Source organism: Bacillus rossius, assembly GCF_032445375.1.
Source record: "Bacillus rossius redtenbacheri isolate Brsri chromosome 4 unlocalized genomic scaffold, Brsri_v3 Brsri_v3_scf4_2, whole genome shotgun sequence".
NCBI classification, from domain to species: domain Eukaryota; kingdom Metazoa; phylum Arthropoda; class Insecta; order Phasmatodea; family Bacillidae; genus Bacillus; species Bacillus rossius.
This window is the reverse complement of record NW_026962011.1, coordinates 27,387,130-27,405,493: the sequence shown is the minus strand read 5'-3', so window position 1 is coordinate 27,405,493 and position 18,364 is coordinate 27,387,130. Positions and strand designations below refer to the sequence as shown.

At 44.1% G+C, this 18,364-nt stretch overlaps 1 protein-coding gene across 5 annotated transcripts in view; it reads left to right on the top strand.

Moving 5' to 3' along the window:
• The window catches only part of LOC134542401 (uncharacterized), a 64,064-nt gene extending 46,964 nt beyond the window's left edge, over positions 1–17,100 (top strand). For 3 of the 5 annotated variants that reach the window (XM_063386609.1, XM_063386604.1, XM_063386607.1), the window contains 6 exons: positions 5,091–5,198; positions 8,153–9,074; positions 10,872–11,005; positions 12,452–12,586; positions 15,080–15,156; positions 15,488–17,100. In XM_063386609.1, coding sequence (XP_063242679.1) covers positions 5,120–5,198; positions 8,153–9,074; positions 10,872–11,005; positions 12,452–12,586; positions 15,080–15,156; positions 15,488–15,622 — 1,482 coding nt within the window. In that variant the 5' untranslated portion in view covers positions 5,091–5,119 and the 3' untranslated portion in view covers positions 15,623–17,100. The remainder of the gene's footprint in view (positions 1–5,090; positions 5,199–8,152; positions 9,075–10,871; positions 11,006–12,451; positions 12,587–15,079; positions 15,157–15,487) is intronic. The other 2 variants (XM_063386605.1, XM_063386608.1) reach the window with 1 other exon arrangement.
• The last annotated feature ends 1,264 nt before the right edge of the window (positions 17,101–18,364 follow it).

The following is an 18,364-nucleotide window of genomic DNA, read 5'->3' as shown; positions in this document are numbered from 1 at the left end:
GGGGCGACTAGCAGTGGCAGGTGAGTGGCTGCCTGCTGGCATGCGGACACGGCGGTGGCCATCCTCCTCCGGATACTGACTGTGTGGCCGCTAGAAGCCGAGTGTTGGCTGTAGTGGTAGCCAGGGGCGACTAGCAGTGGCAGGTGAGTGGCTGCCTGCTGGCATGCGGACACGGCGGTGGCCATCCTCCTCCGGATACTGACTGTGTGGCCGCTAGAAGCCGAGTGTTGGCTGTAGTGGTAGCCAGGGGCGACTAGCAGTGGCAGGTGAGTGGCTGCCTGCTGGCATGCGGACACGGCGGTGGCCATCCTCCTCCGGATACTGACTGTGTGGCCGCTAGAAGCCGAGTGTTGGCTGTAGTGGTAGCCAGGGGCGACTAGCAGTGGCAGGTGAGTGGCTGCCTGCTGGTATGCGGACATGGCGGTGGCCATCCTCCTCCGGCTCTTGACTGTGTGGCCGCTAGAAGCCGAGTGTTGGCTGTAGTGGTAGCCAGGGGCGACTAGCAGTGGCAGGTGAGTGGCTGCCTGCTGGCATGCGGACACGGCGGTGGCCATCCTCCTCCGGATACTGACTGTGTGGCCGCTAGAAGCCGAGTGTTGGCTGTAGTGGTAGCCAGGGGCGACTAGCAGTGGCAGGTGAGTGGCTGCCTGCTGGCATGCGGACACGGCGGTGGCCATCCTCCTCCGGCTACTGACTGTGTGGCCGCTAGAAGCCGAGAGTTGGCTGCGGTGGTAGCCAGGGGCGACTAGCAGTGGCAGGTGAGTGGCTGCCTGCTGGCATGCGGACACGGCGGTGGCCATCCTCCTCCGGATACTGACTGTGTGGCCGCTAGAAGCCGAGTGTTGGCTGTAGTGGTAGCCAGGGGCGACTAGCAGTGGCAGGTGAGTGGCTGCCTGCTGGCATGCGGACACGGCGGTGGCCATCCTCCTCCGGCTCTTGACTGTGTGGCCGCTAGAAGCCGAGTGTTGGCTGTAGTGGTAGCCAGGGGCGACTAGCAGTGGCAGGTGAGTGGCTGCCTGCTGGCATGCGGACACGGCGGTGGCCATCCTCCTCCGGCTACTGACTGTGTGGCCGCTAGAAGCCGAGAGTTGGCTGCGGTGGTAGCCAGGGGCGACTATCAGTGGCAGGTGAGTGGCTGCCTGCTGGCATGCGGACACGGTGGTGGCCATCCTCCTCCGGATACTGACTGTGTGGCCGCTAGAAGCCGAGTGTTGGCTGCGGTGGTAGCCAGGGGCGACTAGCAGTGGCAGGTGAGTAGCTGCCTGCTGGCATGCGGACACGGCGGTGGCCATCCTCCTCTGGATACTGACTGTGTGGCCGCTAGAAGCCGAGTGTTGGCTGCGGTGGTAGCCAGGGGCGACTAGCAGTGGCAGGTGAGTGGCTGCCTGCTGGCATGCGGACACGGCGGTGGCCATCCTCCTCCGGATACTGACTGTGTGGCCGCTAGAAGCCGAGTGTTGGCTGTAGTGGTAGCCAGGGGCGACTAGCAGTGGCAGGTGAGTGGCTGCCTGCTGGCATGCGACACGGCGGTGGCCATCCTCCTCCGGATACTGACTGTGTGGCCGCTAGAAGCCAAGTGTTGGCTGCGGTGGTACCCAGGGGCGACTAGCAGTGGCAGGTGAGTGGCTGCCTGCTGGCATGCGGACACGGCGGTGGCCATCCTCCTCCGGATACTGACTGTGTGGCCGCTAGAAGCCGAGTGTTGGCTGTAGTGGTAGCCAGGGGCGACTAGCAGTGGCAGGTGAGTGGCTGCCTGCTGGCATGCGACACGGCGGTGGCCATCCTCCTCCGGATACTGACTGTGTGGCCGCTAGAAGCCAAGTGTTGGCTGCGGTGGTACCCAGGGGCGACTAGCAGTGGCAGGTGAGTGGCTGCCTGCTGGCATGCGGACACGGCGGTGGCCATCCTCCTCCGGATACTGACTGTGTGGCCGCTAGAAGCCGAGTGTTGGCTGCGGTGGTAGCCAGGGGCGACTAGCAGTGGCATGTGAGTGGCTGCCTGCTGGCATGTGGACATAGCGGTAGCCACCTCCTCCGGCTATTGACTATACGGCTGCTAGAAGCTGAGTGTTAGCTGCGGTCATAGCCAGGGCCATACTTTGTGCTATGTGTGGTTGTGATGGGACATATCCCTCCCTCCTGTTGCTAGCTGTGGTTGAGTTGTTTTAAAATACATTCCAAATAGTAAATTTTTTGAACTATAATAATTTTTGTATACAGTTAGTACATTGAGGTTTAGTTTATTAATGCATGTAAGTTCCGACCACGCTATATGCTAGTATCGACGCAGTGTTGAATATTATTGGTGGTCATGAGTTGCTCTCATGCGGTGTGTAAGAGGCGGCCGATGTAGCCACTTGTTTGGCGGTTCTCGCTACACGTTGTTCCTCGCGCCTCGGCGCCAGGCATTGGTCCTAGAAGTGCGTGCTGCAGGATCACCTAAACACTAATTTTTCAATATTGTTAATATTTAGCCTGTAGTGAATAAAACATTGAATTGGAAACTTTGCCATGTCGAAGTATACTCACCCGGCAAGCGCAACTATTGAGCCGTCGATCGTGCGAAGCCTCGCGGATCAGCGGTGAACAAGAGCAGCCCCCCTCTAGTGCGGGTAGGACTGGACTGCGAGAGAGATCACGAGCCATGTCGTGTTGTCACCGGCGAGGCCTGCTGCGCACTCACGTCTAGAGACGGTATTCGCAGAAGAACGGAAGTGTGAAATGAAGATAAGAGTAAGAAACACCATTAAGAAATGAAGATTAATACAAACATGCAGTGTCACTGGTCCATCAATTATGATGTCACTAAAATTTATTTTTCTAACGGAACTTCTGAAAGCTTCTGCATAATTTAAACAGCAGCCAGTGTAATACTGTCAGAGAAGATTTTTTTAAGCTCGTCGAAAAGTGAAACTTTTTTTATTTTATCTATTTATTTAAAAATGCAAATACGTGAAATGCAATATACTAAATTATTCCAGGAAATCATGGAAGACCGACTTAAAAATGTGCTAAATTGTTAAGTTTTAAAATAACAATTTTGTCATATTAATCGAAAAGGTATAATGTGCTGAAAAAATTTTTTATTGAGAGAAAAATTAAAAAAAAAAATAATTCCGTTAAAAATCACTCAGTGTTGCCCTATTTATACAGAATTATAATCTCTTAAAAATTGCAGTGTTAGGCTTTTTTATTTTTAAATAATAAGAGAGGGGTTTGAAGGGTTGTGTATTAACGAATAGAGGGGGGGGGGGGGGCCACAAAAATTATTTGTCTCCGGGCCCTTAATTTCTCTCGACAGCCATGGTCACGTGACGAAGTGGGAGCTACGCTGGCAGGAGATGTGGCAACACGGCCAACCGGCCCGAGGCCGAGCTAGCGTGCTAACTCTCGCCCTCAAGGTCACGTGTCTTAGCTCGTCCTCGCTCCTCGCGATTTAACTGTTCATTGGAACCCTCTTCTTCTTCTGAGAACCTGGGATCACGTTTCTTGATTGCGGTTCGCCACAGGAACGGAGTCTTCTTGAGATTGTATCTGTTGTTTCCATGGTTCATTGAAGGAGAGGCACGCGATTGTAGTTGTACATTAATTTTGCGTTTTATTTTATCCCCCCCCCTCAATATTCTGTGCTCTCTAAATGCCATTAAAATATTATTATTTAAAAGTGCTACAAACTCTTTAAGTATACGTTTTATCTTAAATCGAAAATTGGAGCATATACATATTACATGAAAATAATATCCAAACGGGAAATTAAACTGCAAATTTTTTAATATCCAATTTTGGACACATCTTTAACCATACAGATTACCTGGAAACTACCTAAGATATTGAGTTTAAAATAAAAAATATGTGTGTTCGATAACCACCTTACAAAAATCTATATTAGAAATTTTTACGTATTTTAAATTACAGTAAAATTTCGGAATTTAAATTTTGTGCTACCTATCTAGGTATTCACTCTACTAGAATACTTTGATAACCTCCCCTCCCTTAACACAGATAATAGGCGAGTCACCCTCTATGTTGCCGTCTGACTGAGAGGTGCGGACTAACGAATGAGAACGCCCTTGCAACTGTGTTGACGTACAGCGCTCGCCAAGGTTTCAGCGCCTGTGGCACGGCGCGGTGTTAGTTCTTGCAGCACGGTGTCATGGTGACAGTGGAAGGTCATAGCGAGGCTCGAGGCAGCATCTCGCCGATTGCAGAGTGCTGCTCCTGATGCGCATGCAACATGCGACAGCGAGGCACAGTGCTGTTCTTAGTGTGCATGCGTGCATGTGTGCACGTGTGCAGGAAGTACTGCCCACGTCCCGGACGTAGGATCACTGCTGCTGAAACTGCGCGCGTTGTACGTAGAAGTGCAGCATCCACATTAGTTGTAGCAGGCCGGGCCCTTTAGTTCATAATTCTCGGTACAACGGCATCAGATGAAGATAGAAATATACAAATTGTGTATGCGGTAACAGCAGGAAGGTTGTTAAAGGTTCTGTTAATAGGGTGGATAACTTAAGAGAATAAAAATATACTCCTGAAGTGTAGTTTGATTTCAATTAGTTAAATATATCTTTCACGTATCTCTTTAATTTTAAGGGTAAATATCACCCTTACGAATTGAGATAGGTTATAAGTAGAGACCTGCAAAATTCGCGGTTTCGATGGCCTTCAGCATAGACTGCACATACCCCTGTACACTCGGGCAAATAACGCAAGTTCATTGGCTGCCGACTTGTAAGTCGTCTCAGCTGGTTTGTCTTTGATTCGATCCTTCTTTGGTCGAGGGTTTATAACTGGTTGAGATTCGTCCAGATGAACAGTAAGCCAATAGCAAAATTATCTAAGAGGTATATGTGTTTGAATTCTAGCCTATCACCGAATGAATCCGCGAATTTTGCAGGTCTCTAGTTATAAGTTGTAAACACTCTACCTAAAATTTCATTGTAAACCATCTCCCGTAATATTTTACGTGAGTCTCCGAACAAGTTGAATATATTCTTATAAATTTAATGTTAAGAACCATTTGGGATACTAATTATAAACTGTTAACATATAGTTAATCTGTACATTGGTTTGGTGAGTAGGGGTTGGCAGGACTGTTGCAGGTGTTAGCTGGCGCGAGCATGGCGCGCGGCGTGTGGACGTTGCTGCTCCTGGCGGTTGCTGCGGCAGTTGCCCGCGGCCTGCCGATCGTCGACCCTGGTGGGTGTTTACAGTTAGCCTCGCACACACCGCCTCGTGAAGGCTGTGGCTCCGTGCTCAGCCGGCAACACGCTTACACGCTCTCTGACACTCTCTCACTCGTCTTACTGTGCCTTGTCCGACTAGCACAGATAGTCATTGTTTGATAGTTATTCTTTCTTATTATTTTAAAATATTAATTTAACTTAAGGGGTATCCTTGATTGTATTAATTGCTGCGCTATCGACAGTTAACTGACAACAAGTTTTTTTAGGCATTAAATGCTCACTGCTCGCTTACAGGCATATGTATGCCTATTTACATATGAAGTAATTCATACTCTGATGTAATGAAATATTTATTTAACTTATTATGTGGAAAAAAGTTAGGCCAAATTCTTTTGCGAAATACCCTTCGCCCCACAGTGTGCAAATCTGCACAAAACTCTGAACACTTAGGCCCCTAATTTACAATTGCAATGTCCTAAACTGTCCGATGAACACTGATCGCTGACTGGCCCACGCGACCCTCTGACGTTAAGGCTGGAGTAGGCGATGCTCTGAATCTCCCTGGTTAGAATACATTGGTCAACTTGAAACTTAACATTTTGTCCAAACTGTGTCCTTTGGTAGCATAGATAAATGAACACACATGAGATATTTCCTGTTTCCGGTTCCCGTATCAAAAGGTAAACATAAACAAAATATATTTATTAGAGTTTACTTTCGCCTTAAAGAATAAATACTTAAGACCTCCCACAAAATACACAAGTTAACTAAATATTGAAAACTTAGCTCGTACACATTTACAAGGCATGAACATAGTAAACTAAGACAATCGAAAAACAATTATTTTGGCGCTCTGGACATAGCAATTGTAGACGGGCCTATAGACTAGCACGAGAAACGCGGTTTACGGTCCGCTGGGAAGTCACAACTCTCGCACCGACGAGATACTTAGGTGTGCACTTGACGAGCGGCGCTACTGCTACTACCCTCAAGTGATGCGTGGTGGGCCCATCGTAAACCCCAGCAGATGTCGAACGCCCTACTCTCGGAAGTGTGTGTGTTTACACTCAGGTGTCACGACGAACTCTCTTGCGACTTGCAGCTACACTCCATACCAGGTATCCGCGCATCACTCGCGCGTCCCATTAAACCAACCAAAATTGTCGTATGAGGAATAGCACTGGGTGGCACACCCATGCACACACTAACGTACAAATTTCGGTACGCATGTCCTTGCTTTGTTGGCACACCGACAAGTGAATTAAGTGCTATAAAATTGTTTACAAAAATATTACTGCTTAAAACACGAATTCTTTTATTTTACAAATAAGCACAGTTCTTCCTATTCTAAGCAAGTAAAAGAATTACTAACAAAAATTGCAACATCGCGCTTGAATGAAAATACCAGAAAAAAAATTAGTTGACAAAATACAAGACAGGAGGCGTTTCAACCCCCTCAAATTTTGTATGATGTTTTAAGAGTCCATCTTGTGCTTCCAAATTACACATTTGCTCTATAAATCACACACAACTCCTTAATGAATATTTAACTTCATTTTTATTTATCAATGAGATATCTTTAAAAGAATCTGTAATATTCATGTGGGTAGGTATCATCACACATCAACCACTAACAATTCTGCTCCTAACTATGTACACGTCAGATGTTAAGACATGGCTGGCGGGCTTCAAGTCACGCTGTCAGAGAGAGATAGAAAACATAGTTCATTTTTTAAAATTCTTACTAAGACTACGGCCGGTATTCCAAGACTTTCGGGTCAGGTAGTGAATAAGCACTACCTTGTTGGGATAAAACCGTAACCTAACTCGCGGGCCGTATTTCAGAACGTGTCCAAACCGAATCACAGTAAGGAAACAGGAAAAAAACAAAAAAAAACAATGGTTTTAATTAACAGTGGCTTGCGTGAGGCTAGAAACTGATTGCAACGCATCTAGGGTCTGTTTCAGAAACATCGATAAAATTGTTACGGCAAAAGTCCTAGAGATAGCAGCTCCATTGCACGAATTAAATAGTGTTATCCTATTTTACTCAAGTACTTTTTTTAAGTTGTGATTATTTCTTTGTGCACAAAATGTATTCCAGTATATTTTTGTCACCATTAAGTGTCATTTGGCATCCCAACACACTTGGTACGTCCCCCGATGTTCACGAAATTGAATATATATGATTTAATAGCGCTAGAAGCGGAAATCAACGAAAAAATGAGCTCTCAGCATGAGCGGAATTTGGGCAACAGATAGGTCACGGTTAGGACACCAAAATCCATTCCCTAAAAAAGTGACTGGCCGTATCCTATCGTGCATTAGGAATATGGTCAGGGAACAGGTGTAGCATATTCAACACCTAAACCCTTAATTTTGTGTCTTGAAATAAATTAGCCTAGGTATAAATATAAATTTTAATTAAGTTTATTGTCACAAGTCTTCCAGCTTGATATATGCTTACATCTAGCCAACCAGACTCTACTCAACCAGCTTGCTGGGGAAAAAAATCGAATCAATCGTGTGCTGACCTCGTGCAGTAAAGATGAAGCTTGAAGTATAGTTTCCGTGACCAGTTGATAGCAAGCTGGAGTCAAGCCTAATACATGCTATAGATAGAGACCCGAAAAATTCGCGGGTTCATTTCGTGTTATGCTAAAATTCAAATAATTATGCCTTAGTGATGCTTCTGTCATTGGTTCACTGTTAATCTGGAGGACTGAAGGCCAATTAGAGACCCTCACTCATAGAAGTGTCGAATCACAGGCCACCCAGTTGAGACGACTCACAAGTCAGCAGCCAATGAACAGTTGGCATTTGTCCGAGTATGTAGAGGATATTGGAGTCTATCCTGGAGGTCATTGAACCCGCGAATTTTCCGGGTCTCTAGCTATAGACAGCGTTGTGCAGAGCAGCCAGTGAGTGGCGAGTGACGAGGGCTGTGGCGACGTGCTCTGCTTGCAGGCTTGTTCGTGATCATGGGCGTGCGCACATGCGGCATGGGCCGCGGCTACTGTCTGCTGGGAGGCGACTGCACTCTGGACGAGGACTTCCTGCCCGACGTGGACGGAGGCCACTGCGACGGGCTGCGCTCGGCCTTCACGCCCAGCGCGCACTTCATCTGCTGCCGCTACAGCAACGGCAGCATCACCGCCGAGCCCGAGACCTCCGGCACCACCCAGGACCCGGACAACACCACCACGTCGCTGGCTCTAGAGCCACGGGGCCCCACCACGCACCTGCTTGACTTCAGCAACGATCTGTTCCCCCTGGGTGACACCCTGCGGCGCCCACAGAATCCAGCTGCCTCGTCGTCGATCAGTTCTCACTCGGGCGACGGCGGACTGCGGCCCGCCGATGGAAACGAAGTGGGCATTGCGACCCGGTCTCAGGAGAACCACTTGCCTTCGCTGACCACGAGCACTGCAGACGAGTACGGGGAACCCACACAACCCGTGGAGGAAGAGAACACCATCGTGTACAAGCCAACAACTCCTACAGTTGTAGACTACCACACTTACATCACTGCTGCGCAAGACAGGGACTTGACTAAAGAGGAAATGGGGACGGAGGTTATGTCGTTTACAGATGGTCTAACAACCACGGGTGAATCGCTGAGCATGACAACCGACACAGTAGTTGGAACTACATCTTATCCAGCTACCCTGGAGGTACGCGACAACACCACTGTAGCTGAAGGAGTCGAGGGAGCGACCACCGCGGGTCCTCACAGGCCGACTGGTGACCATCAGTGGCGCTGCAGTGGCGACCAGCGGAACCTCTGCTGGATGGTCACCTTCGAGGACTCACGAGACGGTACCACGCTGTGCCACGGTGCCTTCGTAGGCGTAAATGCTGTGCTCACTTCAGCCCAATGTATCGTCAGGTAAGGACATTGCACGAGGAAGTGTCTGGACAAGTGCATACTCACACTTTTAACCACCGATACCAAGTTGGTCTCTTGGATGTAAAATGAGTTTTGGAATACACACAACTTGTAACACTTGGGTACTTTCGAGGTCAAACTTTAAAACATTCTAGTCATAAGCGCTAATTTATAGAATATCCCTAATCCCACAAAAATGACTTTGTTTTTGCAGAGAAATTGCCAGGTTCATAATGTTTTAATTTCTGCAGACTTAATCCAACTTGTGTTAGCAACTATGTGTTTGGTAGCTTGAAGCCTGGTCATTTTCATCTGTATAGCTGTGACACAACTATGGGCTTCATTTTTATGTACATAAATACTTTTCCTGAATAATAAAGTAGATATTATCGCATTAAGTGCCCCGAGGCACCTTTTTTGCGGGGCAGACATACGGCCATCTCACTGTGATGTTTCCCTACCTAGTTACTTGAGCTGGCATCACAAGCCAACACCCATATACTAGTAGGCACTTACCACAAGCTTACACGCCACTTGGGGACACCTCGATCATCCAGAGATATTGTGATTCAATAATAGTCCCATCTTTGGGCTGGGGGATCCCTTGTGAACTTGCTCCAAGCATAGGAACTATCAACCACATTCTTCTCCAGTCCGATACTGTACTTACTAAGAGAAACTCAGTAAGATACTCTCTCTCTTCATGGGATGCCTACATGTCAACACCGACTTTTGATATCAGCCCATGCTGGAAGACCGGAGATCACCTAGTCAAACCACAAGTAGCAACAGGGCACTGGAACCATAGAAAAAGGGCCTTACAACATCTGTCCTAGTCATAGATCGAGCATCTCCAAGCCAGAACTCGCCAAGCATTGCTATTACCACCTATGATAAATTTATCACTCTGAAATCCCAGTTTTAAGACCCAGAGACTCGGGAGTCAAAGATCCCGCTGTATCACCACTGTTGCCAGTTGTTAAATCATAATTCTATCTGCAGATATTAATTTACAGCAACTCAGTGTACTGAGATTTGGGGATCGCCCGACAGAGCCCTCTTCTGTTCATCTTACAGAGCATTTGGAAGGTAGATGGTTGCCCTTGGAGACGAGAAGTCATTTGAAATGTTGCAACCACCCTTCCGAGGGCTTGTTAGAACCTCTCTCAGATATCATTGCTGGCAACAGCACGCATACTTCGCAGGCTAGTATTTTCATCTCAGGTAGTCATTTCTGCTCCCGCTGGGGTAGGTGAGTGAACTATGACTTGTTTATGTTTCTGTAACTTAAATCCGAAAATTCGATCCATACATTTATCAGAATGGTAATTTTTAACACCCTTATGGGAATGATTAATCATCTACTTTAACGACATAACTTGCTGCACTGAGCGAAGGCAAGATACTGGGCTCGCTTTGGGGATGACTCGGGTTCGAAGGCCAGTTTAGACTACACCAGGAAACTGCTTGGATAGTTCCTTGCTATAAGCCGTTAACAATACATTTGCCAATTGCCCTCCACTGTGTGTACATGTCTTTAATTATCTCATCGTCGTAATCTGAAACCAAAAGCAAAAAAAAGTTCAAAGATTTTGTATATAGCTGTCAACTGATTCTGTAACTTGGTGGTACATTTTTTAAGACTGCGAAGCTCGGTGACGATGAAAATTTTAGTCTGTAGTAACAACCAGTTACAAAAGCATGGTAATTGAAAAACAGCTTAGTACCGAACACACAGTTCTTGTACGTGTATTTTGCAAGTTTCTACTTATAAATAGCAAAACTATTTGTCCACAGACTTTTCTCCCACGGTCTAGAAGAAGTGAAACTGAGGGGTGGCAGCACTAGGGTATCTTCAGCACAGATTAAGGACGTACTAGTGCACGAAGACTACGACATCGAGGGACCAATGGATGTCCTCAATGACCTCGGTAAGACATGACATCTTTCTCTTGGTCATTGCATTATTATTGTGTAATAGTTTATAACTGTAACTATACTCTTGGCTTAAAATTGAAGAAAAAATATAAAAATAATGTGCTTGTGCTTACAATTTTTGTGCAGGCCAGGTTTACAATAAATTATTTGTGTGAAACACTACAGAGCTATTTATTTTGTAGGCATGAAGTATTTTACGTCAGGTTCATGACTAAAATCATCATCTATTAAGTTATTATTCAATGAGACTAGCAAAGAGATAAATTATGTATTATTTTTCTAGAATTACCAATTCATGTAAACCCTAAACGAATTGCCTTCATGAGAAGAATTAGTGCTCTTCTGGCTACTACACTGACCTACCTAATTGCTATCCAGATGAAGAAGAAATTATTTTTTTAATTAGGGAATTTATTGGACATTGCTGATTGTGTACAGACATTTTCAGGTTAAACATTGGAATCTGAATTTTTTAATTGTCTGAACAATATGTCATCCAATCGAGTGTTGATAGCCAACATTCAGAGTGGTTATGGTATTCACCTCATTTATTGGTTCTTCTTATTACAATATATTATTTTCATCATAATGTTTAAGGAGGTATATTCAGATAAGAGTTACACCATGCATGTGTAGTGTAGGTAGTGTAATACCAGCTGAGAGAAGTGTTCCACATCCTGCAACTAGGAGAGGTCGCATCAGAGAGCATTGCAACTAGGAGAGGCCGCAGCTGAGAGCATTGCAACTAGGAGAGGCCGCGGCTGAGAGCATTGCAACTAGGAGAGGATGCAGCTGAGAGCATTGCAACTAGGAGAGGCCGCGGCTGAGAGCATTGTAACTATGAGAGGCTACAGCTGAGCACATTGAAACTAGGAGAGGCTACAGCTGAGCACATTGAAACTAGGAGAGGCTGCAGCTGAGAAAATTACAACTAGGAGAGGCTGCAGCTGAGAGCATTGCAACTAGGAGAGGCCGAAGCTGAGAGCATTGCAACTAGGAGAGGCCGCAGCTGAGAGAATTGCAACTAGGAGAGGCCGCGGCTGAGAGCATTACCACTAGGAGAGGCCGTGGCTGAGAGCATTGCAACTAGGAGAGGATGCAGCTGAGAGCATTGCAACTAGGAGAGGCCGCGGCTGAGAGAATTGTAACTAGGAGAGGCTGTAGCTGAGCACATTGAAACTAGGAGAGGCTACAGCTGAGCACATTGAAACTAGGAGAGCCTGCAGCTGAGAAAATTACAACTAGGAGAGGCTGCAGCTGAGAGCATTGCAACTAGGAGAGGCTGCAGCTGAGAGCATTGCAACTAGGAGAGGCTGCAGCTGAGTTCATTACAACTAGGAGAAGCTGCTGCAACTAGGAGAGGCTGCAGCTGAAAGCATTACAACTAGGAGAGGCCGCAGGGACATGTGCGAGGACTGAGTAGGATATTGGTGTTGCAGGCATGGTGCGGCTGCACTCTGGTGAGTGGAGCACTCTGGCCCCGGAGTGTGCATTGTGCCTGCCTCAAGTGGAGGAGGACTTCATGGGCCGAAAGTGCTGCTCACCAGCCATTGCTCCTCCTAGCCACTCTGCAGGTGAGAAATGAGTAGCTCAGATCACTTTTGTTTTATTCGGCTTCCTCTTCAGAGCACTGTATCTTTATAAATATTGGACACTAGGAACCCTAACATCTATTAGGTGGCTAGCATTAGTGTCGCTCTTTTCCGGCTTTGTTTTTAAAGTATATATGGAGATGTCAGTTTCGATATCTGAATCACCTGTGTAACTCATCAGATACTTATATGATACTCTAACTATGTGTGTGTGTGACAGAGGTGGCTTTACATTTTGCGGGACTTAGGCCATGTACTTAGTGGGTGCCTTACCTGGGGTTTTCGGGATCCATCTCCAGGAAAATTTGAAAAATAAACTTTTAAGCAATGCTTTTTATGTCAACCTCATTTATCTTGAGAAATCTTGAAATTATTTTCTAGTATATTATACTCAGCTTAGTTTAATGAATTCTTACGATAAAATTCTAATGAAATTTTGTCATTATATGAGTCAATAAAATATTTTAATCTGCTTTAATTACAAAATCATGAAATTCCACTTGAAATTAAAAGGGTACTGACCAGCACTTTGAATTACACACTAAAAATAATTTAAATTCTTCCTTTACCCATTAATGCACATTCTTTCACAGACGTCTAGACAAATAACAAACACGGAAAGTAAAAATGAAAACGACTGGCTGGCGTGGGGCGCTGGGCTGCCCGGGTGTGTTATTGTAATCATATTTAAGAAAATACGTACAGGAATTTTGAAACGTAGTAAGTAAGACTATTGTTAATAATTGATTCCTAACTCCACTAAAGAAAGAAATAACATATCGCAAGGACATTGCATTCAAGCCAATGTAAGAATAGGCATTAGGGAAGCAGAGAGTCTAGATCCCTATTTGACATGTTAATTGTGTTATCGTGTAGAGTCATTTTATCTGGCTGCACCATTTTTATTTATTGGCGATGCCTTGTCTTTACCCTGGAACGTTTTGTCGTAATCGTATACTCCGACAATTTGAGATTGTGATTTTATTGCATTATCTGTCGTACCATGTTAAATTCTTTTGTAATACTTTTGAAGCACTAGGGATCGTGAGATTATAAAAAAAAAAAGAAAAAAAACACTTTTTATTGTGTTAAGCCTCTTGTGATATTTATGAAACACCTTATAGCATGTTTAGATATTTTTGTGATATTTATGAAACATATTATTGTATGTTAAACTATTTTGTGATACTTATGAAGCACTTTGGGCGAATATGTAGTTTTCATTAAATATAATATTTTTAGTTACCCAGGAATAAATTGTTCTAACTTAAAATTTGAATATCAGAGTTCAGACTCAATAATGTTACACGGTGGCTCGAGATAGGCTGGCCTGTCAGGGCTTAACACAAAATCCGGGAGGCCTCAACAGCCCCTGCCCCCCTCAGCGAGGTACGTGTCACCTACCCATTAGCCGCCTGTCAATCAAGACATTCCCTTCCTCCCCCCCCCCCCCCCCCGCGAGGTGCCACTCAGGCTCTGGAAGGATCGAAGCCGGCGGCGGGCTTCTGGAGACTTCTGGGCTCCTCGCCTCGGGGCATGGGCGAGGCTTGCGCCATCGGGTCAAGGACACGTGATGTAACACGCGGCTTCCACGCCTGCCCCCCGCGGGCATAAAGGGCACAGCTGACGCGTGGACAGGGTGACCTACCGAGAGGTGATACTGGCGACACCTGCGACAAAATAGCAATGAGATGTCAATATAATTGAATCATCTAAAACCATACCAAATACCAGATAATATTTCATGTAAATTCAATGTGAGCATGCCTAATAAAGGAAGCAATAAAATAGCATAAGTACATCAAAAAAGCATATACCAAAATAGTAAATCTAACATGGACTCTAAATAAAATGCTACATAAAATTTAAAATTCTTTTTACTACACGCCGTCATTCCAGTCAAAGTTCAAGAAGTTGTGCCTATTTCCATTACAGCAATGTTCTATGGCACATACATGCACTGGTTAATTCGTGATTTCTTAGACCACGCTGGATGGGAAAAGTTCCACCATAACGTTTCCAAAAATAGTAAATTGCATCCAAATAACTTCCACAGACTTTATATTTAATGCATGCAAAGTTACTCCAAAAACACAAAGACCGAAAAGAGCTTGCCTTAAATAAAAGTTATTTCATTAAGAAGCAGACGGTGTACAAAAACGACGAAGAAAACAGCTTGGGCATAAAATCTTCAGCAGGGACTCTAATTACATGGTGGACGTAACTTACTTGGTCTGACATAGTCGCAGCTGTTCAAACATTGTGCCTTCCCGGCACACACAAAAAGTATGTCTCACGGCACACCTCCAAAGCAGCCCAGATGTTCATAGCGAAGCACACGCTTCCAGAATTCGTCCACAGTCACTCCCGCGTTGTGATTTCTTTCACTGCGTTCGTTGAAATTTAAGCATGCTCTTTACTGTAGCCACTGAGAGACACTGTCAACACCAGCCAAGTGCACTATGCTTGTTCCAGGGAGACAGCTGGACGGCCATGCCTACTCGGACTGTGGCCCCGGAGAGAGCGTGTCCGGGCCCAGGAGAGACGCCCAGGTATGTCTTCCTCATGAGGCCACGATGCTGGGCCGGTGACATGGCGCATGTCATGAGCATCTGAGCGGCACAGAGCTTCTTGCAGTCCACTAGGAGCTCGGGACTCCTGCTGTAGTCGGCCATCACGTGTAGAATGTTATTAAATAAACTATTTGTATGTCTAGAAGTATCCCTTCTTATACATAACGCTAATAAAATAGAATATATTAAAATATTTACTGGAACAAATATATGAGGTGAATTTCCTAAAACTGCTTCGAACATTGTTCATAGAGACGTTGCAAATATGTGTAATACATCGACACCCCTGTCCTACTATGCGCATGTGCAGCCAGGAGCCGAGATGGCAGGCAGCGCCTTGTTGTGTGGCTCGGTGCTGGCTGGGGTGGCCTCCATGATGCAGGGTGGGGCCATCTTCACCCCCACCACCAACCACCTGCCCTGGATCCGCGCCAACATGGCGTGACCACACCCACTGCTGGACCAGAACTATGTCGCTCCAACTACTACCACCCTCAAGTGATGCTGGGTGGGTCCATCGTAAACCACCTCTGGCTGTGTGAACATCTATTTTTTCTTATGAATTATTATGAATGAAAAAAGCTGTGTAAAACCATACATTCGGGAACTTTTTTTAACAATGTTCCGAACTTTAAAATGTAGTTACAGGTTCATTCTTGCTTTCCTTATCAGCTCAAAAAACATGATGGTTTTATCTGTTTTGGGGAAATGTAAATTTTCATAAGCAAAAGGCCCTTAAAATCAAGTCTTGAAGTCATTTTGTTTAGGCCTCTTAATTGGACGATGTTCTGCATTCACAGAATATTTATAAACTGTAGTAAAATTCGAGATGGTTGTAGAATTTCATCCAATTAAACATAATCTAGCCGCTCAATGTTCTATCTTAAATTCTTACTCTACTCAAAATGCTGTTCAGTTGGGAAGCAGTTTAGATTATTGAACTTATTACGTCGTGATAAACCTCAAACCGAAGTTTCTCGGTTGAATTCTTACACATGCTGTATAATATAATGTATATAATAGTTCGGGAAATTGTCGAAATATTAGGTTGATGATTTAAAATAAATATAATGAAGCGGCAGTTATGTTTCTAAGTCTTAGAACATAGCTTTTTCTGAGTTACTGAAGGGTATTTTGTAAAGTGTATGTATGTGTTTGTATAAATCTGCCAAACTATACACATTCGTCTCAGGCACAGTCAACATTTAAAACGTAAGCTTTCTTCCATGCCGTTCACGAGACTGTGTACTTGGGAACACTGAGTGGGATTGAGAGAGGGAGTACTGAGTGGGATTGATAGAGGGAGTACTGAGTGGGATTGATAGAGGGAATACTGAGTGGGATTGAGAGAGGGAGTACTGAGTGGGATTGAGAGAGGGAGTACTGAGTGGGATTGATAGAGGGAATACTGAGTGGGATTGAGAGAGGGAGTACTGAGTGGGATTGAGAGAGGGAGTACTGAGTGGGATTGAGAGAGGGAGTACTGAGTGTGATTGAGAGAGGGAGTACTGAGTGGGATTGAGAGAAGGAGTACTGAGTGGGATTGAGAGAGGGAGTACTGAGTGGGATTGTGCTGCGAGGATCTGCTGTTAACGCTCATGGTTCAAACTGCTGAAAAGTGTCGTAATTGACAGTTTCTTGCATCAATGAACTAATATCACTAATACACTCGGTCTCTCTGATACCAGCCGTTGAAGTTCACATGAATATCCGCGTGTAGCAAGTGCCAGCCTCTCAATTGAGAAAAGTGTGCATACAAATATATTTTTTATATATTTTTATTTATTATTTATTTATATTATTTAAAATATTTTGGCTTGAGCTTTTTAACAATTGATGAACCAGCTAACGTAGTTAAAAAAAATCACTTTATATTTGTGAAAGGGACAAGGTTACATAATTAATAAGACTATAAAATTTAGTAAACAACATAGTACAATTATTTTATATCATTAAAATGTTACGTGATTAATTTTTAAGTAAAATTTTTTTTTCGATTTCAAAGATTATTTGATATATAAGAAATGTATGATGCAAAACTTTTAATTCGCTATCTTATTTCAATATATAGACTACATTATCTATTATTTATTAGCATTCTTTATATCAAAGAGTATTTAAAGTTATTTGTAGACGTACCTATGTAAAATAAATATTTATGTAAGATAATTTTTATTGTCTGTATATGAAACTATGATTTAAATAAATATTTATTTTATTATATTATACATATATTATAAATTATGTTATATTTATTATAAATATTAAATTATAAGTATTTATTATATTATTATTTCACACCATAGACACAATTAAAGAAAAATGTAAACATAAGGGAAAACATAAATAAAATCAGCGGAAAAACCCCAGAAACTCTGATATTTCCGTAATATTACAGTAGAAACGATGTATTACATTTGTGGTAAGAATTTTTGTTATTTTTGTTAATACTACTGTGCAAATACATTATAAAGAATAAAAACAAAAGTTAACATATTTTAAAAACTGATAATTATTCTTTTTATTCATTTTTTTCTGACAAGACCTCCTAATAACGGGCTTTCTTGTATAGTGAAGGGCATAACCCCCGTCACGCATAAAGAAATTAAATTTTGAATGTACTTCTCCGGCGCAACATCTCATTCTCCACGAAGAGTATTTGAGGCTGATCTAAGTCATTAGGAGGAGAAGGAAGATGCCTAACACGTCTACTTAAATTATCCAGAAAATCTCTATCGGATTCATAGCGGGAGATTGTGCAGGCCAGTCCAAAATTGTACTTCACACGTTCTCCAAGTATTCAGTGACAATTCTTGAGGTATGCGGGCAGGCATTATCCTGTATCAAAATGAAATGTTTACCAATAAATGGAGACTGATTGCCTTTGGAAAGGCTGTGACTAGGAAGTGTGAATAAGTGAATCGCTCCCCTCGTCTCCACAATCTGTATCGACCGTCTGAATGGCACAGGCCGAAGCTAGACTCGTCTGTGAACTTGTCTGTGCATTTACAAAGGCAATCAGTTATGGTTTGGGAGAAATAAATTTCAAAACCTCTGTTATAACATTGTTAGTTCTGAACATTATTATAATAATATCAAAAGAGTTAAACCCTTAAATGTGAAATCTCCTGGTTCAGCAGTCACTTGAATGGCTAGGCCATGGATGATATAGGTTTGACTAAGCTCA